The following is a 20057-nucleotide window of genomic DNA, read 5'->3' as shown; positions in this document are numbered from 1 at the left end:
TTGGATTTTTCTTGACAAGGTTTTTAATGAGGTAGTTCTCGTCACAAAGGATATTGTACTCTTTTTCCTTCACTAAAGGTTTTTTTTTTCCCATTGGGTTTTTCTTTAGTAAGGTTTTAATGAGACATATTCCTAAATGAGCATCCAAGGGGAAGTGTTAGAACAAGGATAAGGATGGATGCTCATTGATGGTGGATCTGATTTCCTATTGTGAAAGAAACAAATTCTCATGACAGCACAATTAATATAGTTTGAAAGGTTGAATTCATTTGCCTATAAAAGCATGGACGAGGCAAATAGATTACACACATAACAATATAATAATATTCTCTTCTTTCTCTTACTATAAACAAATACAATTTTCTCTCTTCTTACTTTTAATATTTCTTTCTATCTTTATATATATATTTATGCAATTCTCTCTCTCTTTACTTTTTATACTATTTTCTATCTTTATATATATATACACATTACAACATATAATATTATTATATATATATACAAATCATTATTAAACTAATTATTTTAATACTAAAATCTTATATTAATACATTTTTATTTTATATTTAATATATCTTTTATTTATTTCACAACATTCAAAACCAACTAACCAAGTGAGTTTGACTATCCTATTTAGTTTGTCAAGTACGAGAAGCAACCGTAAATACTGCAGATGTTATTTACATACAGCTGTTACCTTTAACCGGAGACAAGCAAGCACCTTAAAAATGAGATTCCGTCTGTTCTGTTGTATTTGATTAACGGTTATTGCAGTTTCAAGCTTCGAGACTTGAGATTAGATTTTATACTTGCCACGTGGCATATATTCATTGCTGATACCAAATTTCATGGCCCACTAAACTAAACCATTGGGTAGGGTGTGTTCACGTTAAGCTTCCATAGCTGAGAAAGAAAGAGAGAGAGAGAGGGATAACAATTCTCGGCACCATGGCAGGGCCTTCTTTCTATGCCTCCTGTCTTTCCTCCTCCAGGTAACTAAATCTTCTTTATTTTATTTTACCTTTTTTTCCCTTAACATGGTGATGGTTAAAGGTTAGTGATGAATTATCAACTTCATAACTTCAATTTTATGATAACGGTTTTGGTTGCTATGGAGAACAAGTGCTAAAAATGACTTGTGTTTTATGTTTTCTTGATTACTCCATGGAGAAGTTGGGTTCTGCAATGTAACACTCAAGTTCATGTAATGCCCCTTGAACTTAGTTATTTTATGCCTAGACCATTCAATTATTTATTTATTTATTTATTTTTTCTTACTTCGAATGACATAAACTCTTGCATGTTCAATATTTTATGAAATGAATTGACTATGGTTCAACGCTGCAAGAATTTTCACCTTTTTCCTGCATTGTTGATCACTGGGTTTGTAAACAAAGGCTTCAAAATTGTTCAGTATGATGTTTTGATTTGGAAAGCTAGAACAGCATCACAGTACATGGATAAGTAGTCTTCCATTGAGTTTATATTATTGACTAAACCCTTAAACTGCTTATTATTAAACTGTAGTCTATTAGGAGGGTTTTGCTTATTTTGGTTTTCAATCATATTTATGAAGAAATGCTGAAATAGTATTTTCTTTTACTAGAGTTATCCTTGGTGATTCTTCTGATGCCATACAGTCTTCTCAGATTGATGCATGCCCTTTTAATGTTCAAATTATGTTCTTAATGTCTTGGCATTTTCTTGATTTCTTCTTTACAATTGTCGTGGTTTCTCACTTATAAGTATTTAAAAATTTGAACTAGCCTCCATACTAAACCATATTGATGAAAACAGTGAAGGAAAAGTTCACTTAATGTTTGAACATCTATGCATACATGATTGTGAGGGATTAAGATTGTGTTTTCAGCAATTTGGGGACATCTTGGTTGGTATTAAAAACTCACAATGCAAGGGCCGTGCCAGGGAAACTACGCTGGAGGAGCAGTCTTACAATAAAAGCAGAAGTGAAGTTTGTTAATGCTGAACAAGCAAAGGAGCTTGTAACAGTTGATGGATATACTGTTCTAGATGTACGCGACAAAACACAGTTTGAGAGAGCTCACATAAAATCCTGCTATCATGTGCCTCTCTTTGTTGAAAATCAAGACAATGATCCTGGTAAGGACTAAGGAGTTCATCCTTTCAGATTAATTTATTCATGCATTTTTTTTCTTTTGCCTTTCTTACTTCATGATATGGTCTTTCTGTAGGTACAATTGTAAAAAGGACTCTGCACAATAATTTCTCTGGGTTGTTCTTTGGTTTACCATTCACCAAGCCGAATCCTGATTTTGTACAATCGGTCAAGAGTCAGTTTTCGCCCGAAACTAAACTTCTGGTTGTATGTCAGGAAGGACTGAGGTTTGTTTATGGCATCCTATGGGATTTCAATTCTTCATTTTTTATTGGCTAAAGAAATTACAAACATATGGTTCAAAGTATGATCATCAGTGCAGTCTAAATGTGAGATTAGATGAATGTAAACCCGATGATGTTGTCTTGTGCTGATAATCCATTTTTGTTATGAACCCAAGACTTTGCTTAAAGAGAACAAATGTTCACCCACTTGAACTAAGTATGTGAATTAAGAGTTTACTTGTATAAATTATGTAGTCAACTTCTTGACACTTTTAGAAGCCTTGGCAAAAGAAGCATTATACATGTATAAATTTGCATAGTTTGATTTTTTGGTGTACCTGCATTGAGTTTTATTATGCTAATGCTAATATAAGCATTTGAAATTTTCATTCTACTTTGTTGTAAAGGTCTGCTGCAGCTGCAAATAAACTAGAGCAGGCCGGTTTCTCAAATGTAGCATGCATAACGTCTGGCCTTCAAACTGTAAAACCAGGTTTAGCAATTCACTGACTTTTAAAACTAAATTTGTTGTTAAATAAAATTAAATTATTTCGTTAAGTGGTGAAATATTCCCATCCTGTAGGTACATTTGATTCTGTGGGATCCAAGGACTTGCAAGATGCCGGCAAAGCTGGTTTGGTGACAATCCAAGGGAAAATCTCAACTGTATTGGGAACAATTCTTGTTTGTAAGTTTTATTGTTTGAATAAAAATTGTCTTTTTGTCACAATTTTGTGATACTTGTATTGAATTTACTGTGTTATGAAATTCACAGGTGCATATTTGTTCATTACCTTCTTTCCTGACCAAGCAGAGAAGATATTCCAACTGGTCCCTGCAGGCTAAGCCTAAAATTTACATTAGAACACATTATTTACCAATTTTGGTTACCCATTTCTTTATGCAGCAGCAATGTAGCATAACTGACCAATGTGAAACTAGAGTGAAGGAATTTAGAATCATGAGATGTGAAGTGTGAAACTCAGTAAGGCATAAACCAAATTGTGTGTCCTTTGTAGTATACTCACTGTGGTGTTCCTTGCATAGATTGCCTTCATCTATATTATTTTGCTGTACAAGATAGCCTCCTTTTTTTTTTGTCACAGCGTTTTGTCTAGTGTTCTATGTCTTGTACTGAAGATAGTCTGCGTCATAGCTATGTGGATACTATCTTAGTATATTATGAGGTTTTGCTATGAGAACGAGAGCATCTTGAAGAAAAATGTGTTCATCAATTGGTAACCAATGGCTGATTGAACTACTTTGCTGGGATCATTAAGTGAAAACAATTTGGGAAAATTTTTATTTTTCCTTTAGTGTAAATTCCTTTCTTCCTCTACCACACTTGTATGCCATTTAATTTTATTGATCATATATTTCTGTTTTTTACTTTATCGAAATTCATAATTGACAGATAAAATATTTTTAGAGTAAAATTCAAGATGAGAAAATATCTCCACAATTAAACGTCGTAACTCACATCAACCATCAACCATGGTGCTAATCCTTCTACGGAGACAATATTTGTAGGGAAAATACTTTATGGTGCCAAATGTTCAGCACTCCGTCGTTGTACCCAGGACAAAAAATAATTTGAGGTGTAAAGTTCATGAATACAGAGACTAGCAATTAACATCGAACCAAAATTGAGTCGTTTATTTCCCTGAAGCTACCTACAAACCATCCTCGCTGGTTACTTCGAAATCGTAAACACCAAATCGAAATAGCAAGGGTACCACCCAACAGATTGGAAAAACTCTTAAATGTTGAAAACATGCAGTACACTAGAACTCGGAAGGTGGAAATTTTCACAAAGGCCATTAATTTAGGCTAACAAAATATTACAGTAATTATTTTCACAAACAAAGAAAAAATTACAATCAGATTAGCAATTGTATTTTTCATTCCATTTCGTGCACCGGTGATGTCACCGCATAAATAGGACGGCATTCTAATTCACGTCGTCTGATCTCAGCTACCTATGGTGCCAATAGAATTGGCAAGAGGAATTGAAGAGGGGGTTCAAAAAGGAAACCAGAAATCTTGGTCCTGTACTATCATTAACTGCTGACACTGCATCATCTAACAGAGATTAATCGCCTTGAAGACAGTAAAGCTGACGAATATTGCCAGAAGCTTCAAATACAAAAAGGGACAAATCATTAGCATTTATTGTTTTAACTTCCTCTTGGACAATATTTAGAACAACCAGCTCTAAAAGAGCCACTAAATCCCACATTTCACATCAGTACGCAAAATCTGAAATCAATCTTATAAGTAACTATTAACAACAAAAAAAAAAAGACGGTTGCTTGAATAAAACTAAAAAAAGGCACTGAAGAAGAGAGAAAAAAGAGGGGGGAGGGGGTTGACAGTTACCATATAACCAGTCCTTGAAGTACACATGGAGAGCTGATGACAATTCCCGTTTACGATTATCTTCTAAAGGTGCTTCACGCAAGAGTTCCCTTATCTCCCCTAAATTTTTTTGCTGTATAGAAGATAATAAGATTTTATCAAGTTCAACAATTAGTTGAGACATAATTCACGTGAATTTGGCTCTTTAAAGCTTGAACACGAAATATATGGAAATCCAATCACTAATATATTAATCAATTAACACTAGAGATATACATTTCTTTGCTGAGATGCCATATAAGCATCTGGTAATGTAAATGGGTTGGCTTTTGTAGATCCAGTTGACTCTTCAGACAAGTTTGGAATCTGCAAATCAAGTATGTCAACATAAAAATGGTATTACCAACTAAGAAAAAAGAAATTTGAGCGTCAACCATTCTCTACCTAAAAAGCTTTATGGAAGAAACAGATATGATACATGTCAAACAGTTCACATGCTGAAATACTTCATGCTAATAGCTTAAATAAAACAAAAATAGTTGGTTTTCCTGCTGGTCATTATCAAAAAACAACAGTCATACCACAAAATTTGTGAACTGATCAGGATCCACCCGTGATGCGGACTCTGCTTGAACATCAGCAACACCTGCAGGGTGAGATAGTGAATCATGAGGATCCACCATGCCCAGTGCTATAGGATTATCCCATTGGTTCACTGTAGGCAGAATTCCAACTTCGTTCATATGCTCCTCCAATTGTGGGTAAAATGTGTTATAGGGAGCCACCTATGCATATTATGGAAAAGAAAGTTTTCCACCAATGAATCCACTTGACAAAAGTGCAGAGTTAAAGAAAATATGCATACAACATCAGCAGCTAGTACTGCTAGATGAAGCAGAAAAGTGAACAAAAAGTAGACCTTTGGTAAAACGGAACAGAGATGCAGAGATATCCATCACAAATAAAAAGTGATAAATAACTGTCATAAGATTTTTAAAATAAATTCACTCTCTTTTAAGTGATATCTAAACTGCCAACATTTTATGTGTGATAACTGATAACCATTCCAACAAGAAACTACCTTCTTTTTTTAATCTTTTTCTCTGTTTACATTAACCACACTTCTCATATAATAAGTTGCTTGAGTTTTAGAATTTAATAAGCATAACTATGTAATACCAAGAAATGGTTAAAAAAGTATTGTTAGATAATAGAAAGGCTTATGCACATCATATGCCTACAAGTACAAACCTAAAACAAGTTTTAAGCACTGCTGTTAACACAATCGAACTATTTTAGTTATTCATCATGCATCACTGTCATATCACTTAATAGTACTGGCAAAGTCATAAATAGTTGACCAATATTCGCAAAGATATCATGGTCTCTTTTCAGCATCTTTAAGTAACATTTCAGTAATATACTAAAACTCAATATTTACTTTATCATGTAAAAAGCAACATGAAAAGGCAGTTCACCACATGGTTAGCAGCTTAATCAAACAAATGATAAATGAAGGAATCACCTGCAACTTATGGTTATCACCAAGAATAAGAGGTTGCTGATTCACCCCCAAAAAGAAGACACATTCACGGCAATTAGCAATACAAATACGTTTTGCTGCAACAATCACATGAGCTCGTTCACAATGCTCTACCCTTACAGCCTGTCAGAAAAAGAAAATGCAGATGAGTCTATTTATTAGAAATGAAGCTCAGGCCAATCTAGCACACATGCAATGGTAGGAAGAAGATCAATAAGTTGCTTCCTGGTGGTCAAACGCTGTTGCATATGATGGATAGAAAATTAATTTAGATAAAAAATTTGTCAACTAACGATGTAATTCCAAACAACAAATATTAGCAGATTACTGTTACATGCATAAGTGCGAATGTAAATCAATCAACAATAATCATCCCTTGCACTTCCCATACACCTGGAAGGGGTGTCTCACAGAACAAAAGCAAGCATAATATCATTTTCCACATTACGGAATGAAATAATAATAATAATAACAAGTTTTCCTTCTATTAGTACCAGATTCATCAAGGCACTCAAAAGCTGAACACAAAACCCCTTGTTACTTTTCAGGTGTTACCTTCCCAACTGCTCCCAGAACTATTGTAGAATCTGAGCATCCATACACAGTGGCATATCGCAAAGGTGCTAAAATGTAGATGGCTGACTCATGGCAATTTACAACCTGCAATAACCAAACAAAACTTATGTTAACATAACTACTTCCACAATAATCTCAAGTGATAAAATGTCCACAAGCACTTTGAATAACATCCAAATCATGAAGCTAAATCTAAATCTAGTTATACAACTTGCATGGAACAGAGATTATGCTTAAGGAAGACAAATGCTAGAAGTCCAAGTCCAATATCAAATATTAATTTAACGGGAAGACTTCACGCAATGTTAGGATCATTAGTCAAATGCGTGAGAAAACAAACCTTAACAGAGGAACCTTTAATGTCAGATGCATGCTTCACATATGAAGATTTAGAAACCCCTTCAATGAAACTTGGAGCTCTAGTACTTGTTGAGACCTTTACTGGGGCATTGCATGCATCAGTCATAGCAACATCCTGGTCAGAGGCACTAGCTGGGCCATTTTCCTTGGAAGAAGTCCGTTCAGAAATGTGTTCCAATGCAGATGTTATATTCTGCAGAAGCCAATCATGAACTTGTGCAGCAGGAGCAGGAACAGCTGGCATGTCAGGATCTGAGTTTGCAAAGAAAGGAGAATGTTGACTCAAAGAATTTCCTTCAGATCCCTTATCACCAAACTGAACTAGAAACCCAAGGTGTTCAAATCTATCCATGGATAAAACCTAAAATAAAATGAGGTCAAATAAGAAGGATAAGAATGAGACTAAAACTAAAGAAAACCTGGAAAACATAAAAGATGACATGAAAATTTTTCTAAACATTCCTTCAATCAACAAATTACATGATTATGCTATAACGATGAATTCACCGAGAGTTAAAAATAAAAATAAAAAGTGAGAATCCTCTGCCCCAAGGGCCAATAATAAATTATCATGCCTCTGATAAGGTGGTAGCATTTTGGAATTGTGATGTCTCAGCAATTAAAAGGAAGTGAAGACTACTGTGAACAGACAGCATACCATATTACCATTATTATTGATACAGAAGAAACCCAAGTATATGCTTCACCCAATGCATGTCAAAGTCAAACTAAGAATGAGGTATTGAGTGTCTAGAAGCATGGAACAGCATTAACACAGAAGTTAGATAATCAACATAAAGGAGATGTTTGACATAATTGTCAAATTCAAAATAGAGGTCGTCTCAATACGCACTAGCTCAATCTAGCATCTGACGGTATAAATCCACAGACTTTATTTCATATTTTCATTGATTAATAGTGTCACTTCACACATCCACAACCAGCAGACCAAACCTCTCTTCAGAAGATTAGAACACCAGGCCTCATTCTTCAAGACAGTTCATCGATAAATTGGGAATGAGTTGTAAAAATAAATAAGGATTTCATGCAAAAACTTTGGCTGAATATTCAGTACTCGGAGGAGGGTCTGTTACTTAACTGCAACCCAATCAGAATTAAAAGTTGTAATCATACTAGAACAGAAGAGGACACAAACGGTTTCCTATCTACTCCAGAAATCTTAAGTAACTGATGTCTTTGGCATATGCACAAAGCATCAAGATTGGAATAGAATAAAAAAAAAAGACAGATTATTTCATAGAAGCTACTGCTTTTGAAGCAAAAGATGTATCAAAAATAAAAACTGAAAAAAGAGGCATAAAAACATGAAATGAAAAAAGGATAATTTAAATAAATACTTTAACAAACATTAAAGATTTCATCCCAGTTTGCATGATACTTGAATCATTTACAAGAAGGAATCCTAAAGACGGATATATAGTGTCACTACATACATGGTATTCCTTGAATATATAAGATATCTATTTAAGTTAAAAATCAGCAAACCAAGGATATCATGCAGTAAATCAAATAACAAACCAGAGATTCTTCCCCTTCCCCCTCCACGGGCTCAGCTAGGAGAGACAGAATGTTAGCCAAGTGCTTCTGCAGGTATGACAATTGATGCGCCTCCTCGTCAGCCTGTGACGGCATAAACCGCCGGCTGTTGCTCCGGACAAGCTGTATAAACACACCAAAAAACAGAAAATCAAAACTTCTCCTCAGCATCAACAGAATCACTAGAATCGAAAATTGCTACCAGGTTAACCGAGAGAAACAGAAAATAACAGAACAGGAGCCACAAAAAACCAAGAAAATTACTAGAGCGACCTAAACAAACGCTGTAATCCATGAAATTAGAAACCAAGCACAACAAATAAATCCAAATAACTAAAGAAATTAAGACCACGATTAACACAAAACTAATCACAATGGACCAAAAATAGATTGCGTCCGGGAAGGGATAATTGAACCTGAAGCGGCGAGAGAGCGGACAAGTAGCCATCGAAGGCGGAGGTGGAAGGCCAGACGTCAGCAACGGCGACGGAGTCCTTGTGCGTGCGCGGCAGGAGCCTCTTGTAGGATTGAATGTACAGGAACAGCAACAGATCATGCAAGTCGACGGCGGAGACTTCGGCGGTGGGTGGCTCGGTCTCCGAAGATGGGAGGACGGAGGAAAGCGTGTCAAGGACGAGCCTGGCGTGGTCCAGCGAGATCTGAAGAGACTCGGAGATCGCCGCCGGATCGACTTTGCCGCCGGAGGAGAGCTCAAGAAGCTTCTGCTTCAGCGAAATTAGGGTTTGCGCGGGGTCGGAGAAGATGAGCTTCGGGATCGGTAAGAGGCCGTGCTCGAAGGGCTCGCGCCGAGGGTGAAGAAACACCGTGCTCATTGACGACGATGTGCTTGGCTCGATCGGTTCCGTCATCGCCACAGAAAGAGAACCAATGCCAAATGTAAAAAGAAAAAAACGAAGGAAAGAAATGAAAGAAAGAAACAAAGAACGAGAGAGAGAGAGAGAGAGAGAGAGAGAGAGAGAGAGAGAAAGAGAGTGTTTGCAGATCTTTGAATCAGGAACACTAGGGTGAGGGAAAGAGAGAGAGAGAGAGAGAGATGCGGGCGGGTTCTGGTGCGGGTGCACCGTATGGGAATGTGGTTACGTGGCGTTTTCTTATTCGTTTGGTCTTAATGTTGGGCCAATTGGTTTTGCCCACGTTAGATTTAAACTAGTTGAGATCAGAGAAGAATCAGGAACAGGAGTTCTTTAATTCTTTTCAAAACATTATATGTAATTAGTAATTACCCATTAGTGACAATTATAATACAAGTTACGAATTTAAATTGAGCAATGATTAGAAGTTTTAATCTATCATTTAATTATTCTCTTAATATTTAAGTGAATAAATTTCAAATTTATATTATTTTTAAAAACATTAAAAAATTAAACTTCTAATTATTTTAAAAAAAATTATAAATACAAATATATAATTGAGTAGCAACAATTGTTTATAGCAGAGTAAATATATTTTAAAAATGATGCACGATTATTTTTCTCTATAATAAATCTCTACTTTTTATATGTAAAATATAATTATTAACATAGCGGATATAAAATTTACACTAAAGATTTTTTTTTTTAGTAAACTTAGCTTGACATGTTTCTTTAGCCTTGGAAATGTGATGAATTTTATTTTCCAAGCTTAATTATTATGTATATTAGTAATTTACTATTATCTAAATTCTAACGAAATATTTGTATTATATTAATAGAAAATAAAACAGTGAACAATTAATTCAAATAATTTTATTTATACACTAATGTATAGTTAGATAGTTCTATAAAAAAATTAATGTTAGTAGCTATTGCAAATAGATTAAATACATAAAAATTTGTCACCAAAAAAATACATAAAAATTTAGTTTCAAAATTTTGGTTGAGTTCTATTGTTATTTTGTTTATTTCTTTAGACATTCATCAAACTACTATATTTGTTTGAAATTTGTAAAGTTATGTAATAATTTGGTTCGTCTTTTAAAAGGACTTCTAAATATTAAATTTTTATTCCTTTAGAGATTTTTTGAAAAGATAATGCTGGAAATATGCAGACCCTGTATCAAAACTAAAAAAAAATATAGATACAAAAATATTTTTTGAATTGTTTTTTAAACCAATAATACATAAAAATCAAAATCAAAATCCATCATATTGTTTTTTAATCTATATTTTTTTCTATCAAATTACTTTTTTATTACATTAGTGCTATAGTTACGGAAACAAATTATTTATTGCAATAACAATGTATAGAAATGAAAAATAGTCATTTATAAGATTATATATAAAGATGCATCGTCAAAAAAGTTATGAGAAAAATTTATGATTTTTCTCTTTTAAATGTCAATTAAAAATATAATGAATATTTAAGAATTGATTTAAATAATTAATCGAATCGTATTTTTCTGCTCTGGCATCTGTTGTGGCACGGAATTTTTTATTTGAGGTACGAACTTTGAGACCGACGAGTGATTGAGTGGGATGAGCAGGAATTTTTAATAGTATTAAAAAATACTTTATCTATACTAAAAACTAATTAATTTATTTTTTATATTTAATTCAACATGTATTAAAATGTAATTGACTTTTAGTATACATATATGCATATAACATAATTATAGAAATGTTAATTAAATTACCAAACTTAATTAGTAATAAAGTTCAATCAAATCTCTTCTAAAGGTTTTAGTATACTTGTATCTCTTCCTCCAAAACTTATATATCTTATTTTGAAATTCTTAATTTAGAGATCCAGAATTTTTCTTCGTATTTTATAACAATGTATGCTTGTTGCACGAATCAATTAAATCAATATCAATTGATTCAATTATCTAGAACAACACAAACCTGTTTTTGCATAATTTTCTAACTTGAATCGAAGTGAGATTTGAGTAATAATTTTTTAGCAAGCACATGAAAGCCGAAATACAAGCTCAAAAATGAAAATAATTGGAAAACGTTGTGTGTTTCGTAATCTAATGTCTCTATCAAAAGCTACTAGTCAAGCTCCGACCAAGCAGCGTGCATTATTATTGACTTGGACTACTAGTAGAACCACAATAATATGCTCATATCATTATTTTCTTTTAAAACAATACACATTTATTTATTTAAAAAAAATTGTAACTGCTAAATATTACATGAAATAACTCTACCAAATAATATACAAGAAAAACTACCGAAATCGTACTCGATTTTAGAAGCACTGAAAAAAATAATTCTCACTTTTAATAACTACCAAAATATTCTCAAAATATTATAAAATACGATAAAAATAATTAAAATAATATTATTTTTTATAAGTGACAAATAATTTTTTATTTGGCAAACTGCTTATATATTTTATCTAATATTTTGTAAAAAATATTTAGATAAATATTTAGAAATTACATATGAAAAATGGATAAAAACTCGATTTTTATAATTTTTTTAAATTATTATTGGTTATCGATAAAAAAATCGTAAAAAAATCTACTCACCGTAAAATTACTATATTTTAAAGATAAATCTATCTTATTTTTGTAATGATGCTTAACAAAAATGCATCCAACTCTAGTTTCAATTTTTTTAAATGTATATTTAATATTAAATATTTTTATCTTATTTTAAAAATATTTTTATTGTTAATAAAAATAAAAATTATTTTTATCAACGATCTAATAATTCAAGTGTTGAATGAGTGGTTTATTCTCAATATATATTACACATAATGAGATAAACATATCACTTTCCATAACAAAATTCAGTAACTAGTGCATGATATATATTATTTAAAAGTAATTACTCAAATTAATTTCAAATATTTTTAATATTGAATATTTTAATAGATAAGTTTTAAAATATGCAAAATAATTTTTAATATTTATTTTTGTTAGATAATATAGTCTTTCTCAAGACCTCAAATGGCTTGTTTAATTGAAATTAATGTTTTAGAATTTTAAAAATTTTTCGGATACTATTTTAATATTTTTTAATTTTTTGAGAATGGTTATATATTTTAAAATTTAAGAGACTAAAGTATAAGCTTTTAAAAATTTTAAGAATTAATTTGGATAATCAATTTAAATTGGTCTAATAATTAGTTTATTAGTTCACTTAAATAAATACGAAAGATTTAAATTTTACCTTATACACTTATACACGCAGCAAATAGTTTTTAGCTGTGAAAAAAAATGACTTGTTATTTAATTAAATTAACATTTTCATAACTAAAGATGCAATGAATCGTTTACTAGCATCATGCAAATAAAGTATCAATTGCATTAAAGTTAAAGTCAACTATGAAAATTTTAATTGGAAAAAATTTCATTCTTTTCTTTTTTGAAAAGCTAAAATAACACTCTCTTTTTTTATTTTATAAATGTACATTTTTTTTTTTTAATTTTTAAAAAATTTTCTCTTTAATCTATTTTAACTTTTTGTGTTAATTAATATTAAATTTATTTATTTTTAAAAAAAATAAATTATTTTTTTAAAAAAATATCTATTAGCAAAAAATTTATTTTTTATCATTAAATTTTGCTTATCAAAATACCTTTTAATAAATTATTCTTTTATTGATTAAATTATATTTTTAAAAAAATTTAATAATTATATTATTTTTTTCTAAACTATTTAATTATTAAATTATAATTTTAGCAAAATTTTCGTTAACAATTTTTTATATTTTATTATTAATTGTTTGATATCTATATATATTATTTTAACATTAAATAAAAAATTAGTAAGATTATTTTTTAATATTATTAGACGAAATATAATTTTTATAAGAAAATTATAAAAAGAAATAATTAGTTACATCGTAATATCTCCATATATAATATTTATATCTATTTTAAATTAAATTAGATTATTTGACAGTTGGCTATTTATTTGATTTTTGAAATTCACAAGAGGTGCGGGAACAATTACGTGAAATTCAAATTTTTCGTAAGTGGTGTACAAATGGTAACTGTCAGCTTACATTATGTTAGTCTATAAATAAAGCTTTAGGAACACATTGTAGGCAGTTCAGCTCTTCTTGAAAAATACTTAGAAACCCAAAACGTTCTCAACCACTTGGCATCACAGAGTAAAATTGGAAATCTTAAATAATTCCTGTGAAAGTTTTTATTAATAAAATTTCTCTACTTTTACGTCTTCTTCTCTTTTACGTTCATGTTTCTCCTTTCATCTTCCTTCTAATTTCGTGTTTGTTTCAATTTCTGCAATCTACTTCGCCACCGGCACCTTGTATTTATATGTTTATTTATTACTTTTATTCCTTTTAATTTTATTTGACGTTACAATTGCGACATTGAGACACCCACATTTTCTTTTAAACATTAACAAAAATTTGAGTAAAATAAATTAGCATGCCCGGTGGGACCTTGTCAATAGATTGTAATTGTCAAAAGAAAAACCAGGAGTTTTTGAAGTTGCATGTGGTTGCACAGTGGTAAGTTCGTGCGTCCAGAGCCAAAGAAATCAGCGTCAGTTGACATGTCAAATACTTTTGCAGCATCTTCTTCTACTTCCAGTGATGAGATTAGAGGAAATGAATCCGGAAATTCTCCTGTGATTTCAAACGCAGAGCCTACCTTGCTGTCAGTGAGGCATGATGGCATTGGCCATGCCCATACAAGGTTAAATTCAAATCACATAAATACTATGGGGTGGCCGCCATATGGCTTGCCACCGGAGTATGTCCCCCCTCCCCCATGGTAACACAAGGATTGTCTGTGCCTCTCTACTCAACTTTTCAAAATCCTATTTATCAAAATCTATATGGCATGTCAAATGTACCTGTTTCTGGGGTGTCAGGTTCACACATATCACAATAAAATTTTTCACATACTATTAATACAGGAAATAACAGTGCATCTAATTCTACTACATCCACTGTCACTAGGATATAAAATTTCAGATCTGTATTTCCTGACATGTCAAGAGCGATGCTTGTTAATCAACCTAGTCAAACCGTGGGATCTTTAGCAAATATTAGGCAACAGATGGATCAAAACTACTATGATCTAGTAAACATGTTAACTCATCAAATGGTGACAATTTTAAATCCTCTTTTAGAAAACACAAACACTAAAATTGAACAATTAAATAGGCAAGTCAATAGGATTTCTACTGTGGTAAATTTAGAAGAAAGTGACAACTTGGGTTTAAGATTTGATAATGTCAATCAGAACGGTGGAGCAATTCCTAATTATGATGTTCATATGCCTAGACATGGTCAAAATGCTGATGATATGTTAGAAAGACTTAGGCAAAATAACTTAGGGAGCATTATAATCTAGCAAGAAATGTTGAACAAGTTTTAAACTATTTGGGGTTTAATGTTGGTTGCTTAAATAGGCCATATTTTGTGTCTGCTTTTCCTGAATGTGTCCAACAAGTAGAGCTCCCAAGGGGTTGGAAAATTCTAAAATCTCTTACAAATTTTTCTGGAAAAGAAAATGAGTCTACAGTAGAGCATATTGCTCGATATATTGTTGAAATTGGGGAATCAGCTTCTAATGAATATCTTAAGATGAGATACTTTTCTTCTTTAATAAAAAATGCATTTACATGATTTTTCAACTTGAGACCAAATTCTATTCATTCTTGGACACAGTTAAAAAGAAATTTTCATGATCAATTTTTCCGAGATAAATTAAAAATTAGTCTTACGAATTTATTCTCTGTCAAATGTACAGAAGGAGAATCCATTGACACTTATTTGGCACGGTTTAGAAACATGAGAAATAAGTGTTTTACTCCGATTTCGGAAACTGAAGTTGTCAAAATGGCTACTAATGTGTTAGAATTTGAAGTTAGGAAGAAACTTATCAATCAACATACTTTAGATCTTTCCCAGTTAGCTGAAAGAGTAAGACAAATAAAACAGATTAAAAAAGAAAAAGAAAATTTCAAAAAAGGTTCTAAAAAGGTTGCATATGTTGATTGTTTTTCCGATAGTAATGATTCAGATGAGAAAGATGTTTATATTGCTGAATTGCGTGAGGGTCCTCCTTATGTATGCAAATCTTTGAAGCCTGTTAAAGAAAAAAAAAGTTTCTTCATATTCCAAAACTGAAAATAAGACTTATTCTTTTGATATTTTCAAGGCAGATCAAATATTTTAAATTTTATTAAAAGATAAGCAGCTTATTTTACCAGAAGAAAAAAAATGTCTTCATTAGGTATTCTCACACACCACTAATAATTGCGTCCGTTTTAGGGATTTGATACAAAAAGCCATTGAGGAGGGAAGGTTGAAGTTTGAGGATAAAACTGCTATGAAGGTGGATGCTGAACCGTTTGCTGCTGATTCAAATTATGTTGAGCCATTTAATTTATCAGTCAACATGATAGGAATTGATGCTACGGTGACTAGTGCTCAAGATGAAAATAAAGACCTAAGAATTTTTGAGCAAGACAAAAAGCCAGTTTATCCTCGTCCTAGTGAGGATTTGTTAGATTTTTTATTGAGAATTAAAGAATCTGGTAGCACCATTGCTATATGCCCAAAGTGCAATGCTGTTTTTGACAAGGAAGCTGCAAAAGAGTTTGAAAAGTACAAAGTTGAAGAGAAAGAAAAGGCTGAGTTGAGAAAGAAGATTACTGACAAAGAAAAAGAAAGTAACGAGCTAAAGCAGAAGATAGCGAGGGAAAACAAAAGTTGGGCGGTCAAACTCCTTTGAACAAGTGTGTCAACAACACTGGGGTACAACTCGTCAACCAGAAGATGAAGACTGTAGTCATGATTGATGGAAAATCTGATGGATTTTCTCAAAAGACAAGAGTTCCTCACACCAAAATTTCAAACAATAAATGGGTCCAAAATGTGAGAAATGTGCAGAATCAACCTACTGCTTTTGCAAGAGGAAAAAACAAATGGGTGAAGTCTAAACTTTTTAAGCCCAGGTACTACGAGTCTCAATTATGGAACATGAATCATGCACAAGACGAAGGTAGTATATATATTCCAAAAAATATGCATGTTCCCTTAAAGTTAATTTATTCTTGTTATAATCCTAACATGCAACAGGTTCCTAATTATTCTCCTTGGCCAAATTATCAAAATATTCCAAAATATTCTCCTTTTATAATTTTTGAGCAAAAAGAAAATATACCTGAGTATGTTCCTTTGGATCCATACAAGGGACACAGGGTAGATTTTCCTCCTTTGCCAACCATGGCCAAGCCTACAGAAACAGGCAATTTTTCTAATCACCCTAAATTCAATAAAAATATAAAGAAGAATCTTGTTGGAAAGAAGGTAATGGTTGAAAATAAGGGAGAAAAGGATGAAGATTTAATTACTGATAATTTTAACATTGATTTGATGACAGCTTAGAAGCAATATTTGGTGTTAAGTAACCTATAGCTGTGGTGTCAATACTGCCTGAGGAGTATAGTCAAGTCCAGGAAGTAGAGTCATTAGAAGATGATTGTTATGATGTCTTTTCTGGAAGCGAATGCTTATTGCTAGATGACAATATGTATGGTGGAGGATTGTTTGAGAAGCCTATTGAAAATGATAAGGAACACTTGCGTCCACTACATATCAAGGCTCGTATTGATGGAAGGATAGTCAATAAGATTTTGGTTGACGGGGGAGCTGTTGTTAATCTCATGCCTGAGAAAATGATGAGAAGGCTTGGAAAGACTGAAAAAGATCTGATTAAAAGTAGCATTGGGGTAACAGATTTTAATGGAAGGACTTCTTCTGTTAGAGGTGTGGTTCTGCTGTCAATTGAGGTTGGTTCTGTCAATAGGCCAACTCTACTTATTATGGTTCCTTCAAAGGCTGGTTTTAACTTGCTTTTGGGATGTGATTGGATTCATGGAATGAGTGCTATTCCATCCACTTTACATCAAAAGTTGATTTTCTGGAACGAATATGGAGGAGTGGAAGAAGTTCCTGCTGATAATAGTACATGGTACTATGATAAGATGCATGTGGAGTTCAGGATGTATAATCCTGGAGTCAAGCCGCTGACAGTTGACACCAATGCATTTAATCCTGAAAATATTGAGATATGCAAAATAGATATGAATGGTTTTATTTTGGTCCCTAAGGCCGGGGAGGATATGGCCTCAGGAGAAACTTAGATGATGAGCTTGACGAGCCAACTGGCTCGGCTGTCAGCCTATATGACAGACAGAGAAGGGTGCATTGACAATGTACCTTATGATTGTATATATGATGATGGTCCTTTAAGTTTTGAAAAAAATAACACTGACACTGTAAAAAAAGTTGTGGTGCAAGATTCTTTGGAAGAAGTAGATATTGGTAACGGTGATTATCCTAGACCAACATATGTGAGGAAGATGCTGCCTGATGATTTCAAACAAGAAATGGTGAAAATTTTGAAGGAATATTGCTACTGTTTTGCATGGGATTATGCAGAGATGCCAGTCTTGAATCGTGAATTAGTAGAACATCAACTGCCATTGAAAACCAATGTCAAACCTGTCAAGCAGCCACCAAGGAGATTTACTCCTGAAGTCGTGCAGAAGATTAAAGAAGAGGTTGAAAGGCTTCTTAAGGCTAAGTTTATAAGAACAGCAAGGTATGTCAACTGGATTTCTAATATTGTTCCTGTCATGAAAAAGAATGGAAAATTAAGGGTTTGCATTGATTTTAAAGATTTAAATTCTACAACACCAAAAGATAAATATTCAATGTCTATAGCTGATATGTTGATAGATTCTACTGCTGGTCATGAAATATTAAGTTTTATGGATGGATATTCAAGTTATAATCAAATATACATAGCTGAGGAAGATGTGTCAAAAACTGCATTTAGGTGTCCAGGTGCTTTAGGAACTTTTGAATGGGTTGTGATGCCATTTGGGCTAAAAAATGCTGGTGCAACTTATCAAAGGACGATGAATAAAATTTTTCATGACTTTATTGAAAATTTTATGGAAATTTATGTTGATAATGTGGTTGTCAAATCAAATGCTAAAAAAGAGCATCTAGAATATTTAAAAAAAGCATTTGAAAGAATGAGAAAGCATAAATTGAAAATGAATCCCTTAAAATGTGCTTTTGGTATGAGTGCAGGAAATTTTCCTAGTTTCTTGGTGCAGAAAAAAGGGATTGAAATTGACAAAAATAAGGCAAAAGCTATCTTAGAGGCTCCTCCCCCAGCAAACAAAAAGAAACTGCAAGTATTTTTAGGGAAGGTCAATTACCTCAGAAGGTTCATTTCCAATCTGTCAGAAAAAACTAAGGTTTTTGCGCCTCTGATCAAGTTGAAAAAAGAGGAAGAGTTCCAATGGAAAACAGAGCATCAAGAAGCTTTTGACAACATCAAGCAGTATTTGACTAATCCTCCTATTATGACACCTCCAAGGCACAGAGCACCTCTAAAATTTTATGTGTCAGCTTCTGAAATAACAATTGGTGGAATGTTGGCTCCAGAAGATGAGAATGGCAACAAAAGAGTGATTTATTACCTAAGTCGTGTGCTAAATGATGTTGAGAGCCGTTATTCTTCAATTGAGAAACTTTGTTTAGCTTTATATTTTTCTTGTTTAAAACTTAAGTACTATTTGATTCCTAGGAATGTTTATATAATTTCTAAGTTTGATGTTCTTAAATATATGTTGTCTTCTCCAATATTGCATGGTAGACTAGGAAAATGGATGTTGGTCTTAACGGAATTTTCTTTACATTTTGTTCCTGCAAGAGCCGTTAAAGGTCAGGTTCTAGCTGATTTCTTGGTTGACCATCCTTGTATTGACATTGATGAGAGTTTAATGGGTTTCGTTGGTTTGGTGCCTTGGAAATTATATTTTGATGGTTCATGCCATAAGGGTGGTGTTGGTATAGGAATTTTAATTATTTCTCCAAGTGGTGAGCCAAGTAAATTCCTCTTTAAATTGAATTATTCATGTTCCAACAATGAGGCAGAGTATGAAGCGTTAATAATGGGACTGAAATTATTATTAGAAAGAGGAGTTAAAAATGTAAAAAATTTTGGAAATTCACAACTTGTAGTCCGTCAAGTATCACTTGAGTATAGGTGTGTTAGTGAAAATTTAAGAAAGTATTTCAATGTGGCTACAGAGTTGTTGAGCAAGTTTGACAATGTCATTTTAAGGCATGTTCCAAGGGAGTTAAATCAAGAAGGGAATGAAGTAGCTCAAATTACTTTAAAATATAAGATCAAGCCCTCAGCACTAGAAAAATTGGTAAGGATAAAGGACATATTTATGCCTTTAAGAGAAAGAGAAGTGTTGTCATTAGAAAAATTAGACCCAAAAGATTGGAGAGTACCAATTTTGGAATATTTAGAAAATCCAAGTCTTAGTGTCGATAGAAA

The 20057-nt window shown here is 32.5% G+C and overlaps 2 protein-coding genes across 3 annotated transcripts; one reads left to right on the top strand and one right to left on the bottom strand.

Annotated features, from left to right (window-relative positions):
- Positions 1–608: 608 nt before the first annotated feature.
- Positions 609–3684, top strand: LOC112696097 (rhodanese-like domain-containing protein 9, chloroplastic). 2 transcript variants are annotated; one of them, XM_025748699.3, is made up of 6 exons: positions 609–992; positions 1871–2121; positions 2214–2364; positions 2769–2854; positions 2945–3049; positions 3137–3684. In XM_025748699.3, the coding sequence occupies exons 1-6, from the start codon at positions 949–951 to the stop codon at positions 3205–3207; spliced, it is 708 nt and encodes a 235-aa protein (XP_025604484.1). In that variant the 5' UTR covers positions 609–948; the 3' UTR covers positions 3208–3684. The 2 variants fall into 2 exon arrangements, with proteins under 2 accessions (XP_025604484.1, XP_025604485.1); XM_025748700.3 differs by having other exon boundaries at positions 709–992; positions 1927–2121.
- A 482-nt stretch (positions 3685–4166) lies between these two features.
- LOC112696096 (uncharacterized) lies at positions 4167–9929 on the bottom strand. The gene is made up of 9 exons (XM_025748697.3): positions 9172–9929; positions 8738–8878; positions 7179–7559; positions 6818–6922; positions 6245–6385; positions 5301–5504; positions 4996–5085; positions 4741–4852; positions 4167–4497 (listed from the first exon to the last, which is right to left on the bottom strand). The coding sequence occupies exons 1-9, from the start codon at positions 9622–9624 to the stop codon at positions 4454–4456; spliced, it is 1671 nt and encodes a 556-aa protein (XP_025604482.1). The 5' UTR covers positions 9625–9929; the 3' UTR covers positions 4167–4453.
- Positions 9930–20057: the final 10128 nt, after the last annotated feature.

The sequence above is a fragment of the Arachis hypogaea genome, chromosome 6 (genome assembly GCF_003086295.3).
Source record: "Arachis hypogaea cultivar Tifrunner chromosome 6, arahy.Tifrunner.gnm2.J5K5, whole genome shotgun sequence".
Lineage (NCBI taxonomy): Eukaryota > Viridiplantae > Streptophyta > Magnoliopsida > Fabales > Fabaceae > Arachis > Arachis hypogaea.
This window is presented reverse-complemented; position numbering and strand designations above follow the sequence as displayed.

Bases quoted from the DNA above. Each gene is read 5' to 3' on its own strand.
- LOC112696097 (XM_025748699.3), top strand. From the start codon at position 949: ATGGCAGGGCCTTCTTTCTATGCCTCCTGTCTTTCCTCCTCCAG. The intron at 2,122-2,213 runs GTAAGGACTAAG...GTCTTTCTGTAG, and splicing joins AAATCAAGACAATGATCCTG to GTACAATTGTAAAAAGGACT. The intron at 2,855-2,944 runs GTTTAGCAATTC...CCCATCCTGTAG, and splicing joins CCTTCAAACTGTAAAACCAG to GTACATTTGATTCTGTGGGA.
- LOC112696096 (XM_025748697.3), bottom strand. From the start codon at position 9,624: ATGACGGAACCGATCGAGCCAAGCACATCGTCGTCAATGAGCACGGTG. The intron at 7,560-8,737 runs GTTTGTTATTTG...ATTTTATTTTAG, and splicing joins GGGAAGGGGAAGAATCTCTG to GTTTTATCCATGGATAGATT. The intron at 5,086-5,300 runs GTATGACTGTTG...CTTGATTTGCAG, and splicing joins ATCAGTTCACAAATTTTGTG to ATTCCAAACTTGTCTGAAGA.